Source organism: Zootermopsis nevadensis, unplaced genomic scaffold (assembly GCF_977971745.1).
Source record: "Zootermopsis nevadensis isolate Lab colony 2312 unplaced genomic scaffold, Znev_1.0 Znev_ptg000002l, whole genome shotgun sequence".
Classification (NCBI taxonomy): domain Eukaryota; kingdom Metazoa; phylum Arthropoda; class Insecta; order Blattodea; family Termopsidae; genus Zootermopsis; species Zootermopsis nevadensis.
Genome location: NW_028259134.1, coordinates 14,074,709 through 14,095,899, shown reverse-complemented (window position 1 = coordinate 14,095,899; position 21,191 = coordinate 14,074,709). Strand labels below are relative to the sequence as shown.

At 41.0% G+C, this 21,191-nt stretch overlaps 1 protein-coding gene across 6 annotated transcripts in view; it reads right to left on the bottom strand.

Moving 5' to 3' along the window:
- The window catches only part of LOC110836620 (protein groucho-like), a 166,001-nt gene that overhangs the window by 48,578 nt on the left and 96,232 nt on the right, over positions 1-21,191 (bottom strand). For all 6 annotated transcript variants that reach the window (XM_087350319.1, XM_022078017.2, XM_022078021.2 and 3 more), the window contains one exon: positions 232-294. In XM_087350319.1, the coding sequence (XP_087206445.1) occupies positions 232-294 (63 nt within the window). The remainder of the gene's footprint in view (positions 1-231; positions 295-21,191) is intronic.

Below are 21,191 nucleotides of genomic sequence, written 5' to 3'. Positions count from 1 at the left end.
ATTCATCTTTCACCGCCATCATCCCATCTCAATTCGATGGTGTTTAAATATTACAGCTGAAGCAATGTCGTTTAATAAATAAAGAATCAATTACTAAACTATATGAAGGTCAGGCGACATCGTGTCCAGCTGCGTTACAACATCGTATGTTACACACATTGGAGAAAGAAACTTTACACCCCAGCTAACGCGTTTTTCAGTTAAACAGCTTAAGGGCGTCATTTAGCTTACCTCTTGGGCTAGGAACGGTAGCACCTGAGCGATTATGGCATTCAGTCTTTTGGCGATCTCCGTCTGGAACCAAGAGAAAACAAAATGTAGAAGAACACTTCACAAAAAGGAAAGCACATGGCAAAGGCGTGAAAGATTATTAAACGACGCTAATTCAGCTGCAGAGGATATATGACGTCGAATGAGATGAAAATATGAATATGAATTATCAGTAAATAAGGATTAGGAAGTCACCATGGTCAATTTCAATGGACTAGACTAATTCTGCATTCTCCTGGAACTCGAACACAACCGTGACCAAGAAAAAGGGTGGAAATGTCTGCAGTGTCTAATAGCGGGCTTATTTGCGATTATGAATCTTCAGTTAGGACAGGAACACAAGTTCCTGTTTTATAAAGGTTTGTGGCAACGGCTGACACATTAGGAATAACATGATGGGGGATTGACTCTTGTCCGAGGTATACTGGACGTATACGACGTTTCGGAAATTGGCTCTACTTTGTTTTCAGGTGATTGGTGGTCATTACACTGAACAAGATTTTTATATATTTATTATTCTTATCATCTGTGACAGCGCGTTTCTGGGTTCGAGCCCCAGCGGGCTGCTAAGGTGTGAAGGTAAACTGCGATTTTGAACGGGACTGTTTGTGAATGTCTTAAGCCGGAAGTACTGGCGCCAAGGTGCCAGCAGCAGCCCAACTGTACAATAATTTAAAACAGGTACCTTGTCGTTCTATACAATTGTACTCGCCATAGCGGTGAGAGCTAAAGGTTGAAACAAATGTGCTGGAAGGTCCGAAGTCCACGTGGAGTGAGGGCTGTTGTGACCAATCAGGGTATTTGTTCAAATTCTAAAGAAACGAACTCCAAAATTAGGAAAAGAGAAAGTCCGGCGACGCTGAGAACACCGGGGACTCTAGTCTTGGATTCCGGTAAGGAGACACACAAACGGATTATTATGTTGGTATCGGTGAAGAGTGGCTACCGACTGCAGAAACAAAGTACTGTGTGAATCGCCTGGACGAAGTGTTATATCTCTGCACTGCAACGTGGGACCCTTTCCCTGAACCCACCATCCGAACCTCCTATCTAACGTTCAGCTTATACTCCTCCACGTAATATTCCCTGAAGACAAGCCAGCCCCATGTTCCTCTGAGCTACGCTTCTTCTAGAAAGGAGAAAGGGGCAGCTGCACGAAAGCGGGTGGTATCGAACCCAGTACCATTGTCACGAACAGGAAGAAGAAAAAAACCAGTTACACACAAATGTCAGCATTGTAACCAACCACCTGAAGTCGGCAGCGGAGACAACTTTCAAAATATCCAACACAGTATTCGCGTATCTTTAATTTTCCTCTCTTATACAGTTAGAAACGCAATACAATTTTCTGACTTAAAGGCCTGCATAGGATACATACGTTTCGGTGTTAAATATTCACCTAAGTAATTACTGTGCGTTCAAGAAGCTGCAAAACATTATATTCATCTTCGGTCAGCAATATGCATGAAGGCCACACGACCTCGTTCTTGTTATCATCATCATAACAGACCCATTCGAGTTCTGTTAGAGTATGCTAGGTTTCGGCAGACCACTCCAGACACGTCAGCGCTTCACCGCTCGCAGCGCCGCAGTCCGGCGGCTAACCCCCGCCCGCTACTGCAGGCTCCACGGATTGAACGCAGTCCCTGAAAGTCGCCGCGTTAGACAGACCACGTAAAACGTAAAACGCCGAGGGCTAAACTGACGTGAAACAAGGGAGGTACAGAAACGGCAAATACTTAGTGGACGTTCGTACAAAGCGGAACTCTCACTGGATGAAACAACTCCACGAATACAAAGACAGCCTTAATAAGGCGGCAACTTCTGCGGATGTGTTAAGCAGACCAGAATAAACACACCTCGTGGGCTATTTCGTACAACAAATACGCTCGACGTTTCATAATAAACACTGACAAGGCGGACCAATCAAGATTTCTGGTGACTGCATTTGGCACTGACAGCTGAGACAGGAAGCGATATGCTAATTTCCCATAGGTCATAAGTTCCCACAAGGGAGGTCTACACAATGTCTCGTTTCTCCCAGAAGAACGAAAGGTAGAGAAATAATAACTGTTATAAGGTGCATACAAAATGTCCACGGCATAATCTGTGAATAAGACACACACAGAGCCAATTATTATATTTCTAAACGAAGCGTGAACACTTTTAGGCAAAGTGAAGAAGTGGAGGAACAACCTCACGCATTCTTAAACTCGGCAGCAGATGACAGTGAGTGGTAGCTTCACGACCAGTCCGCTTTACCCCTAGGAAAAGATTTCTCGGTATCCGATGGGCAGGAGGATGGGAGAGCCCGAATCTATCTGAGTTCGGTGGCTCTGCCTCTCCAGGGAATCAAACCGCGGTCATCCAACCCGTAACGTAGTCACCATGCTGACTGAGCGACGCCAGTCACGTCTAACGTACTGAAACAGAGTTTTATAAAAGAACACTTAAATCACTTGTCTAACAGCATGCGGACAGAGCGAATTTAAACGATTCTACAAAGGGCTAAGCAACCTACGAATTAATAAACATAGCTAATTAAAAACAAGGCAGACCTATTCATATGAACTTCGCTCAGTTTATTAAAACCCAATCTGTGTTGCATGTTGCACGCCCGGGAGTGCTCGCCCTGGTTCTGGTTCACTCCATTACAGAAAGAAAGCGAGGAACATTTCGGGTCGCGTGTTTGTCAATGGCCTTGGATCAACTGCATAAGTTATGAAAAGACGGAAGAATGCATCACAAGCTAAGAGTTTGGGAGACAAATACTTGGCATACTTCAAGGAGTTATAAAACGTACAACCACACGAAAGCGTAGCCTTGAGAATACTCCTCATAGGCAGGTATTTTACGACACTGGGTTACAGAGAACAGGGACATCAATCTCAATTTGCGCCTCAGAAACTACAAGTGTTTACCACGGAAGGGAAAGACGCAGTTGAAGCTGACCAACATAATTCGTGGATTCGGACTGTTAAGACTCGGCCCAGCTCCGGAGTAAATAATAAACATCTCTTCCTTGATCTACTAATTAACAGCCTTCTTTGAAATCACACAGAAATAACGATGTTCATAACAATGAAACACGCTGAATCTCGATATTGTAATTAATACCACCACTTCGTTTCAAAATACGTAACTTCTGTCTAGCAACAGAGACGTAATGAGGTCAGGTGTAGAGCGAGGAGGAAAATCTCAATACAATCTAGATCCCGCCACTAAATGCAGGCGAGAGAACGGATTCATCTCCGGCCAATTGCACAAGTAGCTACGTAGGCTACAGAGCTTGCCAGAAGAAAAATTCCTGTCGCTGCCGGAAATCGAATCCCAGTCTCCCAATCCGTAGCCAGTTAATCTACTGACTGATCAATCACATTTTCTCGTGGTATTCGGCACTACTAGCAACTTCAGATTAAAGCAGGTAAGGCCTGCAGTTTTCGCCCCAAACATAATATAGGGAGGGGAGCTTGAACCCTCGACCTCCCTCCATAAATACAGCCACAACATAGAGAAAGCAAGACCATCTGACCAATGACATAAACGCACCACAGTAACAGGTATATTTAGAAGACGGTTGTAGCGCCGTGTAGTCGCCCTGATGATGGAGGCAGCAAGGACATCTGACACGCTGGAAAACTTCTACCAGACTACACGGCGCTACAACCCACAAGGCAGCTGTCACAGAACTCACCTCCGTGAAAACCTCAACTCTACAGGCATATTTAGTTTCTCTTTTACTTTTTACGGTACAAAAAAATCCTTAATTCGAGAATCTGATGATAGAACAAGACAGAAAACAAATGGTAGAGAAACAAGGAAAGAGCCGAACTCTCGAGAAAGGTCAGCTTTGACCACACAAGCTTATCACATACCTCACAAAGGCAGTGGGCACCAGCTCAATACCTCTTAACCTAACCAACGCAGCCCAACCCATCTTTTCCTTCTCTGCAGTGTGGGATCATGTGGTACAGACCAGGTCAGGTGAACTTGAAACACAACTGTCCAAAAGCTGCAACAGAGGGCAGGTTGGAACGATGACGCGTCCGGAGGTATGCAGTTCGAATCACTAGCCCGAGTTTCGAGATTTTCCTCAGTTCCTCCAAGCAAGTACCGCGACAGCAGCTTACATGGGCACTACCGCTCCCATCCTCATCAAGATTCAAAATTTGTAATAATACCATTCGACGTTCCTCAGTCATTGTACGCAAATACCGTGTCACTAGGTCCAGAAAGAAAAACTGAAATATTATGACAATTATTAACGAATACAAATCTACCAGGGTTGGAGATAATATACGTGGAAAGACACTCCTCATTATTCATTCACTTTGTGGCCTCTGTGGAAACAACGCATATAAAATACAAATAAAATAATGGATCGCTTAATAGAAGTACTTATGTTACAAATGGGGTCGATTGCTCACTTATAAGCTGCCGGCAGTTTCTGTCACCCAAAATCCGTGTAACAATCTCAAGCAACCAATTTACAGATTCTTTGATTCACCGATAAAAGAAAACCTTAGATAAGTTACGAGGGGAGAATATGAAATAAACTACTGCATACAAGAAATTGTGGAGTCTTCATAATGCACTATAATACAAATCCAATACAGGAGTCACACCTTACGTAGTTTCCGAGCAATAAAATAATTCCCTCATATGTGCAGGGTAAACAATTATTCCCTTTCTCCAGAGGATCACAACGTATTTTTTATGTTGTGGATACGCACTTTGTAAAAACTAATTGCTAATTAAAAGTAATTAAACGGCACTGGAATTATTTTTATAAGTTTTTCAGAGATAATTGTTATCCCATGTGCGTTACAACATGTTCCATAGTCTCACAAGGCGTTCTTTATTGAGGAATGGCCCCGGGGGGATCAGAAACCGGTAATTTTGACACAGGCACTTTATGGTTTTCCTCAGTCCCTACATGCAAATGCCGGGATAGCACCTTACAACTGTGTAGGATCTGAGGTTTTCACAGCGATGAGTATGAAGATTTCTGTCTTCTGGGTTGTTGCGCCATGTAGTCTGGTAGATGGCCACCAACGTTTCAGAGGTCATGCTGCCTCCGTCATCAGGGCGACCTTACAACTACGTCACGAATGCTTCCTTTTATATCCTAATCCATTCATTAATCACACAAGCAATCGACGCTACGGAAAGCGTCGTTCAATAACCACAAACAAATCACAACATACACGTATTGTTGACAACAAATGCGGGCAACTTCAACCATCACACAGTCCTGCTGAAACCAAATTGTTTCATGATGAATAAACTTTTGTTCTCAACACATTACGTGGAAGGGGTGGATTTTAGCTGTAAATATCGGCTCTTAATGAGGCCCTATATTACCAATTTTAAAAGTTTTTAAAAAAATATTTTGCTCCTAGTCGCAATATCGTATTGTCCGAAATACCTACGGAAATTCTTATTTTAACGAAATAAGAATTTCAAATTCATACTCCCTCAATTGAGTCCAGCCATTTACAGCCGATCTATAAAATACTGAATGGCGAGGCGAACGCATTACCTGCTTTTAATTAAAGGTACAATTCTACCAGTAATTGTTTTTCATTTAGACTCTGTACTTTTTCTGCCCCGGCTTTCATTTATAGGTTCCTACGAAAAAGAAGAATTCGGCGTAACTCATCATGTGATAGCGGGGATTTCCGAGCGAGCTATCGATTATATGTGAGAGATTCCGAGGAAGAAGACTGCTCACCAGCAGACAGGGGGAGAAAACAAATGGGCAGGGAATTAGAAATATAACCGACATTAGTGCATGTAGTATCAAAACACAAAAAGGAAGGGTGGCTTATAATAAGTGGTAATAAAGGTAAAAAATAAGGGCTGGAGCGGAAGAGGAAGTGTTTTTATGGTTAAAAGCTTCATAATGTTCAATGCTAACAAAAAATGTTAATAAATCATGACCAGGGTGTGAAGACAATAAAGAAGCGCGTAATAAAACAAACAAGTGCGTTATACAGCTAAGAGGTAATCGATTACAGTCTTCAACACTTTTTTGTACACACAATCTGCCAGGTGATTCATAGCAGTTCCTATTTACGCAATTTTCGGCTATAAATATTTTCAAATTCTTGCACGGAAGCCGAGAGAACACTTATTTCCTGAAATGTTATCAGATAATACTGCGAAGATTATCTGGCTCGGTTCAGAGCGGTGACCGACTTTGCGACTGATCTGGATGCAAGCAAATCATCCTGTCCTACAAAATTATGTATCTGAGACAAAGGCCAAGACAGAACGACTTGGATCTGCACGTTTCATGAACTGGCTGAAAAACGCCCGCACGTAAAGAAGTTACCACACTACCATCGTGCAACACAAACTAATTGTCAGAAAGATGGCACAGCCATTCCTTCGCACTTTCACAAGTCCTCAACGTTGACACAAGAATACAGAAAAACCCCTTTTCATTCTGAATATTGTCTTCTGGGTTGTTGCGCCACATAATGTGGTAGAAGTATACCAACGCTTCAGAGGAGTTTGCGACGAACCCTGATAATGACCTCTGAAACGTCGGAAAACTTCTATCAGACTACACGGCGCAACAACCCAGAAGACAGCCATCTTCAGACTAAAAGCCATGACAACCTTACTTAGATTACGACAACTTCCTGTCAAGTAACATTCAACGTCTTATCTGTTTCTTGACTTTCTAATAACTATTACTAGTCGACAATTCATAATGATGATGACGACGACGACGTGACGCTGAGGAACTAACATTTTTCTATCCATCATACGATTTTTGTGTGTTTCACAACAGACAAGTACAAATGTACCACAAATAACCGAAGTACTACTACCGCTAAAATCTTCAAGAACTAGCTACACCCTGATGGACCAGCAATGAAAACACATGGCTGCTCTTTTAAGGTTATCCTAACTTTTCTTTGCACTTCATTTCTTTCTGGCTCAAATTAAGTAAATGAAGTCCCTACTCACCCTCCATTATACTCTTACCTTACCCTTCTTCACATCGTCCAAGCAAGAACAAGAAACTACACCCCAGAGCTGTTTCAACAAGACAACGTCACTTCTTTTTAAGTGATACGCCAACAAAAGAAAATGCGAGATTTACCGGAAAATATTTTCAGATTTTTCAAATGTACTAAGCTATAAAAATCTCGTCTTCAAAATCGTCTGAGGGTTGGGGGAAAGACGGTGTTACCATAGCGGAAAATTTACCTCTTACACGAGATACAATTCAGTCCGTTTCCAGACATCCATTTCCTAAACCAACGACATTTTACATTCACGATAGCCATTTAACCTAAATGTAAAAATGTGCTAAATTTGCCTGCCGCATTACACGTGTGTGAAATTTGGTCTCATCCTGCGAGGAGAGCAGTGACCGAGGATAAAGTTCTTCAGCACAGTGTTTGCTACCCTCCTCTCATTACTTCCTCTCGGCACCCTATTCTCCAGCACTTACAGCTTTCCAAATCCTAAAATAGCACGAAATATTATTTTAATACTTGCCTGGTACAGTCTACATCCTCGTGAGGTACCACTGTTCATTACTACCCGACACACTTCGCTCTGCGTAGCATTATTCCCTGTATAACGGATAAAGTATTCAGTTACTTCATCCCTTACTTTCCAGTGCTTATGAATACTGTTTTAGCAGCTCACAAATATACAACCGTACACGTACGTTATTTTTATGAAAGTTCAATCTTGTTTCTTTTTATTATATCCAAATGTTACTGCTTCAAACACGAACCACTAACGGCGACTTCCATCACACAGTGTTTCATTTTCACATGTATCCCATTAATGTGACGTAACATTTAAAAGTACGGCTTCAAATAACGATCCTAGTGAATAATGAAATTTCCTTTAGCCAAAACCTATAATGTAAGTTTCGAGAAACAAGAAGAGTGATGCGTAAAGCGGATTAAATTCCCGGTACTACTTTATATGGTCAGCAAAGTTATTTTTTTTTCATTACAAAAAACCTTTTAAATAAAAAAGGGCTGTTTGCTTTTCAAAGTAAATGAACGAAGGAGTAACATGTGTGTTTGTGCTTCTGATACGCAACTACATTTTACAGATTTCGAAGCTGCTAATTACATCGAGAATTACTATAACTGAGTCTGCTTAATAGGTGTTGCAAGAAAACCTCCTTAAAAGCATTATGAAGGCTTCATGGTACATTTAATGGTCGGTATTATAGCCCAGTATATGCTTAATGCACTAAACAGGCCAATTCCCGACTAAGCTATAAGATAATAAGATAAAACAAGAGTACTCAGACTCAACCACGTCTGCTGGAAACAAATCGAAACTTAAAAGATTGTAACTGAATTCGAGCCACAGGTAATAATGTAAGATTTGAGGTTTTCACAGCGGTGAGTATGAAGATTTCTGTCTTCTGGATTGTTGCGCTGTGTAGACTGGTCGATGTTTACCAACGTTTCAGAGGTCATACTGCCTCCGTCATCAGGGCGATGACGGAGGCAGTATGACCTCTGAAACGTTATAAACATCTACCAGACTACACAGCGCAACAACCCAGAAGACAGAAATCTTCAGGTAATAATGTGTTGAGACTTCAGGTTCTCGCGTAGGCGAATATGAAAATGGCTGTCTGCTGGATTGCCCATATGAAAAGAATGAGGATGTGGATTAGATTCAACTGTCAGGATAGGGTTCTGTGGTGGGCTGTTGTAAACACGATGATGAACCTCGTGGTTACAATAAATGCTAGAAACTTATACTTCAACCTTCGTGAACTTGTAGCGAAGGACTATGCTCGAAAGAAGAAGAATGGACATGAAGCACAAATTCTCATTCTTTCCAAGTAATGATACCGGGCGAGGACACAAAAAGAGAAATTCCCAGAAACAAGTTATGGAACAGACACAACATACGAGGAGGCCAACATGAAAAGGTATATGGAGCAATCGATGACGTCTTGCGCGGTTAGGTGCCACTACTGCAGGCCAATTCCATTTCCAGTCGCACCACAAACGCGCCAGTATCACCCATTAAGCATACAACCGTTTTCAGGTATATGAATGCTGTTTCAGAGAAGGCAAAGATGACGTTGGTAATGGCGGAACAATGCACAATAACCAGAGCTTCTGGGGCTGATGAACTAGCAAATCTCCGGCGATAGGTGATAATCATATACTAAATTCCTACATAAAAAATCTTGCAGAGAATATTTTATTACAAAAATATACGCACACAACTAGATCTGCAGTATTATACCACATAACATAACATTTTCTGACCCAAGAAGATACATTTCGACTCTCGCACATCTGTGCAGGGCCACAGGATGCTTCAGCGTAGCTCTCTTCTCCCGCCCGCCGACACAAAACAGTCCCACACCATGCTAGCCGGCGATGTTCATGTAATGAGGCCATTAAATCTACTGCTGGCGGGAATACATTCCTTGCGCCCTACGACGTCTCGTGCGACGCGCAGAGTTCAGTTGCATCAACCGCAACGCCCGATCGGGCACATGCTAATGGAAACCGCGGAAAAAAACTAGTCACGACAGTTGGTCTTCGGGAAGAGACTCAAATGTCTGACCTCCCAAATACGAAGCAGAAACGCTATCGCGTTTCGGGCAATGGCCGGCCTAGCAGGACTTGCCAATAACACTCTCACAATGATTTCAACCGAACTCGCCCCGGAATCTTTCCTCATGGATAGAGACGCTGAAATGTGAAACTAACCACTCACTTCAATTCAGAGCCAAGGTTGATGCTTTACACACTCCTAACAGTGTCACGTTCCAGCAGCTTTACCTTAAGTTGAAGTCTTCACTACTCTATGTATACAAGACGGCGAGGTGGTACGAGCCTGCCCAAGACTTAGACTTCCCTACACATAAATCCACGACCTCTACCACTTTCCTTGTTCTTTGTCCAGAAATAGACCTTTAACACGCCTCACGACGTCCCCACCGATTCGCAACATACCGACGTAATGTCTTCATTCCTACCCAAGCAATGTTTCACACTACAATTTTCGCTATATACCGTATTTCTTCCAAATGCTAAATTTATTTAACAGAGACCTGACTCCAAATAAAGTTTTATGGCATTTAAACATTATTCTGTTAACCCCCAACTGTAATCACGAGGTCAATATAACCCCTCCCTCACCGTCTCAGCTCCTATTCAATAATGATGAGTCATGCTACAGGTATTACATTCCCTGCACATTCATGTCAGTGTTTAATTAACTAGTATACGTAAAAGTAACGTACTCCCTGTGTTAAAGTAGTTCAAAGTTCACAAGGGGACAGAGTGATCCCACGATACCGCTTATCCAAGTGTAAAAGTTTCGTCATTCAGTAAGTTACAAGAAAAATAAAACAACCACTAACATTTGGCCTGATATTTTTCTGACACTTATTAATATTTACTTTAATGTTTAAATATTAAATACCGTACACCGTAAGTTGTATTGTTTTAATATATACGTTTAAAGAAGAAAGCAAACTTTAAAGTTTTTCATATCAAAGTTTTTGGGAATTTGTAACCCGTAAGTACAAGTTTTGAAATAATTTTAAAATATATCCTGTTTACAATAAAATATTCAACATGTTTTATCGTGCTGTTAGCCTCCGAAGTACTTCTGCACAGATGATACTAGAAGAATAGTGAATATCATCCATCTTGCCCCAAGACAGCAAGGAAATACACAGAAAAGAGAGAAACGAGATAAATAAGAGAGAATATAAAGAAATAAACGGAAGAAAACTGAAAAAACGAAAATGACGAAAAATAAATAAATTAACGAAACAAGGAAAAGTAGTCGTATTCAATGTGATTTGGCTACAAAACCGAATGAACACTAGTCTTGGTGAATTAAAATGGAACATACAAGGCAAGACAGCAATGGACTGGAATAACTGCAGAACTCATAAATAAATGTCAAGTGAGGCTGTCCTAATATTCGCTTCGGGGTCCTTTATAATTTCACTCCGCGCAAAGTGCTTGGTAAAAACAAATAAAAATAATTACACCAGCAGTCAGGCTCTTCTCTGACCAAAAATGATTCCCCGGTAGGCCTACAGAGAGCGCCCACATTTCGTTTCTTTGTTGTCCTGTTTCTCCTTCTTTCTGCAAAGTGACTTTATAAAAATGCCATAGTATAATTTCTTAAAGTTCTAACTTACATATCCGAACAACTGTATTAAATCATTTTTATGCTATCCGGCATGTTAACCTAAGTTCTCCTTTCTTAAGCATCCAAAATAAAGCAGCAAACATCTCAAGTATAATGACAACTGTGAAGCAGGCCTACATCAGAAAGAAACATCAAGAAGGAAAGCCCCTGACAAATAAAGGCCAGGTTTGTTAATTAATTACGAATTTTTATTGGACGATGTGACCCACACCTTGTTACGTTATATTTAGTTCTCGTTTAGCATACGATGGCTTCATCTGCCCAGACTGGCCGGCGGCAAAGGGCTCTCAACCATGCGGTTGGCCATATGCCTAGCAACCCAGCTCAGTGACCAGGTCGATTATCACAGAGATTTAAAACAAGACGCAGTGTTATTATAAAGAGTTGGGTTACGAATATCATTCATAAATCTGACATATTTGATATCCATTATCTCGAATAATAGATAATCATTTATTACACAGACCTAAGCAAATGTCTCTATAGTTGACAGCACACTGCACAATCGTAAATTATTTACCGAAAATTTCAGCAGAGTATACCACACTGAAAATGTTTCTTACAAAAGTTGTAGATCACGATGTGATATATATTTAATAATCGCTGCTAACACTTTGTACGATGAGCAAAGAAATCCTTTCGTTCGGAAAAGCTCCATATAAAGTAGCGGTTGCAGTCGAATTACGAGATCGACAATAATCAAAATGATATTCTTCCAGTTTCAGTGCAGGCCACATGGGATCAAAACAAAAACAGGCTACCACGCCCTGGAGGGAGACGTATGGGGGAGCGCAGGTAGAGCTGCACGCACTTTTAATTCTGGCGTTACTGGAAAAGAGTGATCAGCTTCCCGCTCCGGGCGTATTACCCTCGGAAAGAGAACCCACTGGAGGGGAGCCTGGGTGTGCCCCAGAGCCGGCCTGAAGGCGGGAGCAAAGAGAGAAAAAAGTCTGTCTCTTCCGTGAACTGAACCTCGGTACTCCAGTCCGTAACCAGCCATCACACAATCTGAGATATCCTGGTTCACAATTTTACAGCACACATTAATGAAACTGAAACATAATCAAAACGAGCTACGAAAGTAAACAGCGTAACAATTCTGGCCCGCTTGCTTTGTTGATGTCTCTATACTTTTACTTCGTTAAGTGCTCTCTCGCGGGCTAAGTAGCCTCGGGATACAGAAATAGTAATGGGAAGCTATTCCTTCCGTCAAATCATGGCCTCTGACCTTTGAAAAAGGCCTGAGTGTCGGCCAGTGACCTATGCATCAGCGGAGTGTATGGCGCCAATGCCGCTGATTCCCCTCAACGTGGTTTCAAGGTCACTTCCACGCGCAGAAACATTTAGGTCATGCACAATGCCTATTATTCTCATATTTTAACTAAAACTGGTACGTGTAGACAATGATGAAACTAGTCAATATCAGATTTCATTAAATTCCTTCAATGGTTTTCGAGGTATTGCGAACAGACAGCGAAACTAAATAGCCAAATTTTTAAGTTCATCGGAAATGTTTTTGAAAGAAATACATACAATGCAAAGGAAAATAGACGAAAAGTTAAGACAGAAACAGTTGCGACGCTATTTAACATCGATGGGTAATATCACATGCTGAGTTGACATGTTCTGAAGTTCGTCTCGACGTTTTTCGTTGCATAAAAAATATTCATTACGTACACCGGCGGTTTACGAAGGCCATAATGCGAGAATTTGTTAATCGAACGTTCATAAAATGAGGGGCTGGTGTACTTACATAAATAAATAGTGCTTCCTCCTCGCATAAAATACATTTGGACAGTTCACAGAGTCTTAGATTTTATACTGTAAAATTACGAGTTATTTGTGGTTAAGGGAACAGATGTCTCAACAAGCGTTCGATGAAAACATCCTCGACTTCCTTTAAGATAAGCTCGTAAAATAAGAATGGCGCACCTTTCATTGGATCAGACACCATTCTACGCCGATACAGATCCGCCTTACTGGGGCGGCAACTTCTTCTGCAGATCTGTTAAGCAGACCAGTATAAACGAACGTTGGGAGGCGAGTTCAACAGACTCGCTGGCGTAGATCATGAAAATTGCCAAAACACAAGCAGCAATAGACTTGTGTATGAATCTCTCTAAGTCTGAGACAGTTACGGCCTAAAATAAGTAGAGACTCTACATCATATTTCCGGTCGAGGCTGTGATCCACTCTTCACACAATATGTTACCTTCAACGATTCACCATTAAAACAATCAGTAACTCTTGCACTTTGCCGACAGTGTACTTACGGGTTTCGAATAATTCTCAGACGGCCTAATATACCGCGATTATTTCCTTAAACAGCATTAACCGATAGATGTTTAAAATGAAGACGTATCTTCTTTGCGATTGGAATTGAATCTTTAGACGTTATTTAGATGAGTTTCAGGTTTCAAAACGTTAATATATGAATTTCAAGTATGTTAAGTTGGTGTATTACTAGTAGCGATGAAACTCTGTAACTTCTTGATGTTAATTTTGTGCGATAACCAGAAATTCTCTGTGCCTCTACTTATGCTATCATAAAGATCCTCTCCCTCTAAGAGTCTTATTTACACCAAATGAAAACTTGTCATTACAATTAATGACTCAAGTACGGCACCAAGAAGACTGGCAGGGTTGACGGAGAAAATTCCAGTGTGTCTGAGATATAACTGTCGATATTCGGGTTACAGCGAGATGATTACCAAAACCAATTCAAAACTAATTAAGCGCACACCTGTCTTTATCAGGAGAAAACCAACACAGACGATTGTCTTCTGGAATGTTACGCCACGTAGTTTGGTAAAAGTTTACCGACATTTCAGATGTTCTTGCTGCCTTCATCATCAGAGCGGTGAGTAAGCAAATCTCATCAACAGGCAATTACACTTAAAGCACGAAAACTGTTCAATGGGGACACTCAAATGAAGAACAAGATAAGTCTCGTTGAACACTTAAGTTAATATAATGTTATTTCGTGCTGTGCTCATAGAAACGTATCTACAAATGAACGAAACTGAAATGTGTATAGTTCTATGCGAGTGTACTGCACAGCATAAACGTGCATGAATTTATAATATATTTTTAATATTATGAATTTATAAGTTATGATGAGTGAAATAATACTTTTAGTATTTTCTTCCAGAATTAAGTATCTGTATCAAGAGCGTCTGAAACTACCTGAAGAGTCCGGGAAGAGCAGACTTTAATGCACAATTTAAAACTAACCAAAGAAAGCAGAGTAAGACATTTAACTCCACATTAGTTTTAGCCATAAAACAGGATACAAAAAAAGTATGTTTATTCCAATGTGGAAAGCAGTTGTAAGACAACCTGTTGTATCGATCCGAAGCGCTATGTCGATTCTACACTACAAGCCGTGATATATGAAATGGCGATAATGTAGGCGATGCGTCAAACTACCTGGCAGAGTGGGAATGAGTAAGTGTTGTGTCACTTCCCTGCCCTAACGCACCAAAATTGCATGACCCCCCCCCCCTCACTTTACGAACCCTGTCTCGTATCTGGCAATGTACTCGAAATTACAGAATCAAGCATGCTAGACTTAGCTTCATGTCCTTATACATCAAGGCAGATGTCGATAAGGTACTCAAAAGAAGTAATTTTTGCCTGCGTGTTTATTTCTGAGTCTGTACGAGAGAAACATCCAACACAATAAAAGGACATCTAATATGTTACATACCGTGGTATAGAAGGAGCCCATACCTAAGTAAAGAAAAGGAATGTTATTAATAACAAAAAACACAGAAACGTAAAATACTAAAACATCGTAATCAAGGCATATTTAAACGTTTCTAAAATAACAATAAAGGTGTAAGGAGTATTATAAGAGAAGAATGAAAATGTAAGAAGCATTGCAATGTTTTACTGGTCTTGTCTGAATGACATATATATATATATATATATATATATATGTGTGTGTGTGTGTGTGTGTGTGTGTGTGTGTGATTTATCATCTAATGAAAAATGACCACCATTAGAGTGTTATGGAATACGAGATGGACATTACCACAATGCTAAAAAAAGATAAATGACTAATAATTTGTTACAAATGCCCGCTCTTATAATCAGAAAATATTCTGAAAAGAAATTGGCGTGGAGGTTTTGGAAGATTGGGGGGGAGGGGGGCAGTTTGAGACGAAGAAGATAAAGGCCCACTATTTCAGGATTCCCTCTAAATGTACATCATTTATTATATACAGGCCTACAGACACAACTCATACTGTTTGCAAACTGTTAATACTTGGCGCTGTAAATAATTTCTAATTATTCCTACCCCATCTACACGAAAAAAGAGGAGGGCAAGAGAATCGAATGAGGGTTTGGGGCGGGTTGGTGGGTTAGTACTTGAGAATTCAAATGACATAACATAACCCACTACCCCGTAAAATTCACGATCCATGACATGTACATTTCCAGAATTATTGAAGAGTGTACTCTGTGTTTTCCACGTCAGCGTTCACAAAGTCGCTAGTACGTGTTTTAGGAAAGGGGGTTTGGGAATATACAGCTACAGAACACAGCGATACGTACTGTGGCGGCAGTTTTTCCGCTATTCCCCCACAACCGCCACTTACCCTAGGAATCATTAAAGACATTGTTTTCCACGTCGGGTCAAGCGGGACCGATGACATATTTATCCCGTTCTGTCAGACCTAACATGTTTCACGGACACGAATTTTTGTCCCCTTTCGCGACTCAGTGCGAACTGAAATATTCCCGCAACGCAGTGTACAGACCCAACCATAAATGCCCCCCCCTTCTTCCCATCACCACTTATACTTGTCATTCGCTGTCCCGCAGGAAATCCCCTGAGCTCGACGGACTTGCAGATGACATATTATTAACCTCAGGTTGACAAAGAGCCCGGGTCAAATTCGGAGGTTTACTACGACAATGACATCAACGACTCGATCCAGTGGTCTGCTGATCGATTCCCGCGGATAAATATTCAAAATACCGTACCTGTTCAAACAACTAAGAATACATACAAGGATATGAACCTACTATTTTAAACACTTATACCATGAAAGTTCTTTCACATCACTGACTTACCGAGATGACCACACTTACAACACTACGAAACAGTAACTATGAAATATTATGAATGTTAGCGTGATGTGCTAATAAGCAAGATTTCACAGCGGTGTGTATGAAGATTTCTTTCTTCTGGGTTGTTGCGCTGTGTAGTCTGGTAGATGTTTACCAACGTTTCAGAGGTCATACTGCCTCCGTCATCAGAGTATGAAGATTTCTGTCTTCTGGGTTGTTGCGCTGTGTAGTCTGGTAGATGTTTACCAACGTTTCAGAGGTCATACTGCCTCCGTCATCAGGGCGATGAGTATGAAGATTTCTGTCTTCTGGGTTGTCGCGCTGTGTAGTCTGGTCGATGTTTACCAACGTTTCAGAGGTCATACTGCCTCCGTCATCAGAGTATGAAGATTTCTGTCTTCTGGGTTGTTGCGCTGTGTAGTCTGGTAGATGTTTACCAACGTTTCAGAGGTCATACTGCCTCCGTCATCAGAGTATGAAGATTTCTGTCTTCTGGGTTGTTGCGCTGTGTAGTCTGGTCGATGTTTGCCAACGTTTCTGAGGTCATACTGCCTCCGTCATCAGGGCGATGAATTCATCTTCATGTGCTAATAAGTTTTTTGTCTTCGCAAAATACCATACCTGGCCCTTTAACTAAGAAACCAAGACACCAACCAACTCATTACGCGTTTCACTTAAAAAGGCTCTAAAAATTTGTAGAAGAGTTAAGATCTCACTTCCATCTTGCTGGTAGCCTAGAACGCCCGACACATTCACATGGCATGGTGCTCAGAAAAATGGATAAAGTTAATTTCGGTTAAATCAGCGGTTTTCCAACCAGCAGGTCACATGCGACCAAAAAATGTTTTGTACTGACCGTGTAATACTGTGCCACTGTGTATAATAAAGAATAATTAATATAAAAATGGGCCTTAAAACAAGGTGTGGGGGTGTAAAAAGGGCGTAACTGGGTCAGAATCGGATAATTGGTGGGAACTTATGAACAAGGAAGGAGGGCTGTTTCACGCGGCTCGTCAAATACAAACGATACTGACCTTAACAGATAGAGAGAAAAATATTCATAAAACTCTCGTACTCACATATTTCTGCATCGCAACTACAGATTTCAACCACTACTTAAACAAAAACAAAGCACGAAATTCTTTAAAAGTGTATTAATTCCAGTCCATGTGCACAGAAAAACAAACTATAGAGATATTAATAAAAGAGTTCAAATAAAAGACATAAAAACATATCTCGGACATCAGAGAAACAGATGAATGTTCTGAAGCCGATCTATCCTGTTGGTAAAGAGAAAACATGGCCCACAGACGCCCGCAGGTACGTACAAATATAAATGCAACCCCCTCCCCCGCCCCCAATTCCTCGTAGGGTGAGCCCAAACTACAATAGGCGAAAGATCTCAGCTGTCCTGACAAGCAAAAGAATCAGAGATACAGAAGACATTTAACACGGAGCAGATAGTGCCAAGTTTCCTAATAAAATTAGAACAGCGATTTGGGTCCAAATTCACGCCGATAAGCGAAACCGAATATACGCGCAGTTTTGTCTAATTTCACAGGATTTCACTACTCCATAACAATACACTGGGTTACTTGTATCAATGAGAAACGTTTTCCCTTAAGAACCTACACAGTACTGGCACATCGTTAATAGATACATGTATCGGAGTCCTTAAAAATAAATATTCGCCCTTTTGCAGCTCCAATATTCATTAGAATGTCAACGACCCTTGCACCCTGTTTCTTTAAGGCCCATTTCAGGATTAACCTCCCACCGACGACTAGACATATTACTTCATTATTGTTGTTGTTGTTGTTTTGTTTGTGTATGTATTTATCGGTGTTTGCTTGTCACTGGCTTCTTGGTGTTGGCAAACACTTCTAAATAATAACAATTATTATTATTATATAATTACTATTCTATTAGTGGGTTTTGTTTTAGTTTGTATTACAGCGTAATTATTGTTATTCATTACATATTTTATATTTATTACACGTTTTTCATTTTTGACGTAAATACATCTATACGGAAGGGTCATTCGGTAACAGAAAATGTTTGGTTTCTTTGACGTATGGACGAGTTTCGGGTTTACGAGGTTTAAAGAAGAGTTAATTTTAACATATATACGAGGTGCGATCGGAAAGTTTCTAGACTGCGCCTATAAAATCCCGTACACTTATCTCAGGTATTAAATTCATCCATCACCCTCGAAGTAGTTCCCCTGGGAGTGAACACAACGATCCCAGCGCCGCTGCCAAGCCTGGAAGCATCCCTGGAAATCTTTCTTTGTCAGCCTGTCAAGCACCATCTGCGATTCTGCCTGAATCTCTTCTATCGTCTCAAATCTCCTTCCCTTTAGCTGAATTTTCATCTTTGGGAAGAGGAAGAAGTCACACGGAGCTAAGGAGGGTGCGCGATGACGACCATGGTGTTTGAGGCCAAAAACTGCCGAACTTTGAGGGCGGTGTGCGCTGGCGCGTTGTCATGATGCAGCAGCCAGTTGTGGTTGCGCCACTTTGACGGCCGCTTCCGTCCTTTAGAATCAGCTGACAGGTCCCATAGCCTATCCCAACAATGTCGCACAAGTCGTTGATGGTACGACGTCGATCTTCGTGAATGGCCTGCCGAATCTTCGTAACATTTTCGGGCGTTGTGCTCGAAGATGGTCTTCCAGAACGCTCGTCATCATCGACAGAGGTTCGGCCATTTTTAAAACGTGAATGCCACACAAAAGTTGGTGCACGACCCATTGCGGACTCCCCAAATGCTTGCTTTAGCATTTCATAGGTTTCCGTAGCCGTTTTGGCGAGTCTTTGGCAAAATTTGATGCACACGCCATTCCGAAATCGCAGGAGGGTCGGTGTAATGCACTACCAAAACTCCCGTAACTAAGAAACAAATGCTAATTCGATGATGCCGGCTGGCACACTGATTCACTATGAATGTAGGCCGCACCCTCTAAAAGCAGAAGCTCGTACTACATCCGGTTCGCCCGCTATTGACACAGTCTTGAAACTTTCCGATCGCACCTCGTAGATACCGAAGGTTAAAGTGTAAGTCCAACGACTTATTCAGTTTACAGGTGCTCGAAAAACTGCGTCATTTTTGGGAGCAATCTAACGAATCTATGAAGTCCTGGATGTGAGGACACTGAATTCCAGGCGGAGGGAACATTCACGACGCAGCCAATCGAAAAAAAAAAAGATAATAATTCCACGTAACTTTTATCTGTATATGCCAGACGCCTATACCGCGACATTACGGTCGGATGGCCTGGCAGTTTGCCACAGACCACATGCAGAAGTGGGGGAATATTAGACAAAAAAGAGATTTCTTTGCTGACGGTTTGTCAGGCAGGCGGTCTCAAGTACAGGTAACCTTTCCGATAAATGTATCATCATCATTATCATCATCATGGCATTTTCATCTTGCCGGCAATACTGGTTTTACTGTTATTTTTGTTATTATCAATGAAAAGAAACAAAATTTGCCGGTTTGTGTTATTATACAGTTTACAGCTTAGTAGTTTACGTAATTATGATTTAATTTTTGAGTTTTTAAAAGATGGGATCCAAATGCTTGCAAGGGAAAAATTAATTGCCATTTCATCATAGGCACTGCTGGTTATTTCTGTGCCTATAAAGCAAGCAAGGAATTTCTTTCAGCACGAGCAGTGCGCCAACAGCTTTTAGCTACGTGCAGAAACACAGGCAGATTTCTGGATATTTTAAGTACCAACATTGTCGCCTTTGAGGACATTTTCTCTCGATACGAGAAAGTGATAAGGCTGAGTACTTAAGTTCAGTTTACGCCTACATATATCTGAGAAATACACTTAACGATCTCAATTGGATAATATCGAGTGCTGACATTCGGATTTTATTATGACGAAGAAGGAAGTTAATTAATTTACTATTCTACTTGTAACAAATTTCTAAATGTTTCTGATGACGATGTGTAAACAGTTTCAAGATAAAATACGTAAAACGAAACGTTTGACGGACAGGATCTTTTCCGTCTTCTGGTATGGGGAACATTAATCCGAAGGGCCCATTTCAAAAAATCAGAATGGATGTAATAACAATTATTTTATTCCAGCCTCAGAACAAACTTCTTAAGAAACCTAGTGAGGATATAGGGGATGAAGCGTAGAGGTCCGTTCGAATTTAGTTTAAAATTCCTGGGTCCGAATATTTCCCGTAATACATGACCCGTGACAGAATATGATTATTAGTCAGATTCTATGCTACAACAAGATTCTCTCAACTAAACGTCATTACCTTGGTTACTTTTAATTGAAGTTTAGTATCACACAATCACCCTCACTCACAAGTCTGTGGGCGAAAACTGGTGATGACAATTCCCTTGAATAAATTAAAATGGAATCATCCCTTCTGGTCCCGCTGTCTTCAAAAGCTGCAGTAAGGAATGTATTGGATTTACTACCTCATTTTACAGAATTCATTTTATTTTTTTTCTGCCGAAAACACAAGGTAAAAAAAGAAAGAAACCCAAAGGGAGGCAGCAACAGGACACGTCCAGCGAGTATGTCCTACTGCCGAAGTCTGAAGGGAAAAAAATCATACACAACATAGCATTCCTTCCGAACCCTTGTCCATAAAGCCCAACTAATAACAGCGGGCCTGAGG